The following is a 3,825-nucleotide window of genomic DNA, read 5'->3' as shown; positions in this document are numbered from 1 at the left end:
CCACCATGCCGTAAAATAAATAAATAAATGGAAAGTCCACCTGGACATAGGCAGGATGGTAGAAGCTTGAGTAGAACTTTGTAAGAGATGCTCTGAGCTAACATTTACTTTGTGCAAAGCTCTAGACTCTGGCTCTGCCCCACCTTGGCTCATATTTACCCAAACATACACATACCATATAAAAATGAATGACTGGGCCACAGAAAACACTATTTCATACCATATTTTAACAAATGTTCCCCACCTTTCCCTGTTTACGAAGGATAGTTTCTCCTTTGAACCCACATCCCTCTGTTCTTCTTTGCTCCTTTGACATCGTTGTGTTCTAGGAGCTCACAATGCTGGGTGTAAATGTTTTACAGCCCTAAACAGTTCCATTACCCAACAAAGGAACCTCACGAAACATGTTCCTACGTAAAAGTATGCAAAAAAAAAAAGCACATTATTCTTTTTCGGAATGTTTCGATCAGTTGTATAAGTCCTAATTGGTCACAAAACCACATGAAAAGTACTGGTAACACTTCGCTATGCCTCTTAAACCGAAGCGCTCCTCCCTATGGTCATTTGAGATGTTGATTGTTGTGTCCTGGTGAGCGGAGCATGGAAAGTAAGATTTGTAAACTTTGATAAACATGGTTTTAGCAGCTCACAATCTGTGAAATCCTCCTACCGTACTTGAATTTGGGTTCAAAAATAGAGGAATAAAAAAAAAAGACCCGACACTGTTTGTTTAGTTGATAATTCCTGTTACATAATCTCTTTACGGTTTAAATCCAAAATTGGTATCTTCACGTTGCTTACAGTTTACAGATCCTATTTCTGAATGTCTCACCATGATGTTTTGTTCTGTTATTATTTTTAGTATACATGATTAGTATGCTGGGCAAAATGAAGAATGACAACACAGAGGGATTAAACTATTTACACGTAATAACTTTTATACTTAAGAAAATCTAAATTATTTTCCTAATCGGTGAAAAGTCTTTTTTTTTTTTTTTAATGTTTTTTTTTTTTTAAGGAATATTTTTGTATGGCCTATTTGCTTGCACTGTTGCTGCTCTTATGGGTTGTTTTTTTTATTACTTTTTTTAATTTTATATTTTTTATTTTTTTTTATAATTTTTTTTTTTTTTATGTAATTTTTTTTTTTTTTTTTTTTTTTTTGCTTGACAGGATCAGAGAACAGGAATCCGATATTGTAGATCACCAGTAATTCGGTTCTTATGCTTTCTGAATTTCAGATTGGTCTCTTTCCACCAACATGATGCCTAGTGAATTTAAATTGGGGCAGCTTCCAGTGCAAACAAACGCAAAACCCACCCGCTTCTATTGTATTCCCCAGTCCTTGTAATCCGCAAGAGTTTTCCGAGGAGCAGCGCGGCCTCTCTTTCTAGCAGTGGACACATTAACCTCAATTTTCTTTGTCTTTAGGGTTATTAAAACTCTCAGACTTAAACTTATTTTATTTTTCAACATGTGCGTTCATTTTATTTCTGATTTGCATGTATTGGTGTGCTGTTATCTTGTATTCTTTTGACCAGTTCTACATCTGGCTTGGGTTGTATGAGAAAAGCCTATTGTGATTGCAAGCATTGTTACTAACATTACATTCAAATTAATGGAGAATGGAGAATTTTAATGGAGAACTTTTTTAGTAAGGTAAAGTAATTTTTTCCCCCCAAACCAAAAGCGTTATATATCTAAATATCCAAGGCTTTACCTATATCTTTTTTATTATTTTATTTTATTGTAAACCGGTGTCCTTTATTACATGGTGCCAACACACATACTTATTCTGGCTATTAATAGATCATCGAAAAATATACAGGTTTTCAAGATATATTTTACTTATATTTGCTGATTTTCTTATAAATTAATTAAGGCTTTTCATATTTAAAAAAAAAAAAATAACAATAAAAGTAAATTAGCAAAACACCAAGCCATGATGTCTTATGGAGGTATTTTATTCATTTTTATTTGCTTTTTATTTTTTTATGTTTTTTTGAAAACACTTTGGAAAAAAAAAGATTAAGGGTCATTCTAAATTTCACATGATGTGTTTTAGGTCCCGCCAACAAGAAGGTATTCACATGACGAAACAGACATTTGGGCTCCCGGACAGATTCCCGCCTTCCTTCACACCTGGGGTTCTGCTGAAGACATGGCCGCAATCTCATTCTTCACCCTGCCGAGACGCGAAAGAAGGAGCAGCTTGGCATCGTACCACGAGGAATGTAACATGCCGTATCGGAAGTGCCGCAAATCGTCCGAAAGCCTCATTTCACTGAAACACTTTACCTTGGAGGAACTGTATAAAGAAAATTATAAATGCTTTAGTCGGGAGGAGATTGTCAGTTTTATTGATGAAACCCCCCTTCCGAGTCCTCGGAAAACCGCAATGAGGTCTTCGTCGGTCTCCTTGATACCGGACAGTTTGCAACGTCAGACAGTCGCCCACTTTGCTCTCACGGACTTTGAACGGGAGCCACAAGTCTTAAGACGATTGTCGTCCCACGGAAAAGGTTGCACGCTCAACGTGCCTGGTCACCCAAGGCCTCCCGATGAACACAAAAGGTTCTACACGGAGGGACACCGGGGTAACCGTAGTGGTCAAAGACATCTTCAAAAGATGGAGTCTCAAAGGTTGGACGAAATTGCCGCAGAAAATTCTGCCAACGCATGGACGGAACAAGAAAACCAACTGAACGTGCAAAGCAAAGAAAGCACAAACAGCTATTTAAGTTTGCCTTCTGCATCCTCTGGCTATATAACATTCAATTCCGATTCCATCGGTTCTACTTCCTAGGGGTGGGGGTGGGGTTAAAAAAAAAAAACTTTAGGATTTAAGATATGTCAGGATATTTAATTTCAGGGTTTAATATTTTTACTCTTGTCTTTTTGATACCTGGAATTGGAATTAGAACCAAAGAAGAAAAACTGGTATTTTAAATTGTCAGACACACAAATTTTATCTTTGTGGATTTCTTACGGGGGGGGTGAAAAATAAATAAATAAAATTAAATATTCAGGAAATCGAATCTGCACAAAACATATTCAATGTTTTCATGGCGGTTAAAAAAGAGGTTTCTACTCGTTATTCTGGATATTTCAATAAATAATATACGGAATTTATGCCTTTGAGCTCCGAAGAATTATAAAAAAAACCCAACACATTATCTCCGAAAACATCATCAATAAACATAATATATGCATGCATATGTATCGCTCAAATCACGCTCTCTTGGTGGCTTTTTTTATTATATACACCCTACAATTTTCTATTACGGAAACAAATTGTGCTCTGTGTGGTTTATACGGAATATCTGAAATGATTGCTTTTATATAAAATAATAGCGTTCCTCCAGTTTTAATGTATTGTATTTTATTTTTTTTCCGTACCGTATCATATCACATCTTACATACAACTCTAAGAATATGTGTCCCTTTACATGTATGATGAAAACAGATATTACCTGTGTGAACATTTCTCTCCTCGCAGGAAGAGTGGATTATTAGATTAGTTTTGTGTCTGCGATTTGTGTATTTGTACATGTGCATTTTTATTTTTTTTTTCGCCATGCATATCTCCCAGAAAATAAATGATACATTCTTTTAAAAACAATATTTTATTTCAATGTTGATTTTTTTATTTTTTTTTTTTAAATTCAGTTATATCAAGAATTAATTTATATGTAATATCTTAACGTTGTGCCACATGCTCAGAGAGTAAGGCTATATTAAATGTTGTGCTGTTCCCGAAACTAAATAAGTAGAACATAAGTTCTAGATTTATAGTTTTAATGTTGTGTTTCTGCTCACAATCTC

General features: G+C 35.1%; 1 protein-coding gene across 1 annotated transcript in view; it reads left to right on the top strand.

Annotated features, from left to right (window-relative positions):
• GPR153 (G protein-coupled receptor 153) overlaps window positions 1–3,622 on the top strand; it is a 27,932-nt gene extending 24,310 nt beyond the window's left edge. The window contains exon 6 of the mRNA XM_053452097.1: window positions 2,066–3,622. Within this exon, the coding sequence (XP_053308072.1) occupies window positions 2,066–2,806 (741 nt within the window). The 3' untranslated portion in view covers window positions 2,807–3,622. The remainder of the gene's footprint in view (window positions 1–2,065) is intronic.
• The last annotated feature ends 203 nt before the right edge of the window (window positions 3,623–3,825 follow it).

The sequence above is a fragment of the Spea bombifrons genome, chromosome 12 (assembly GCF_027358695.1).
Source record: "Spea bombifrons isolate aSpeBom1 chromosome 12, aSpeBom1.2.pri, whole genome shotgun sequence".
NCBI lineage: Eukaryota > Metazoa > Chordata > Amphibia > Anura > Pelobatidae > Spea > Spea bombifrons.
The sequence above is the reverse complement of the archived record's forward strand: the minus strand, read 5'-3'. Positions and strand labels throughout refer to the sequence as shown.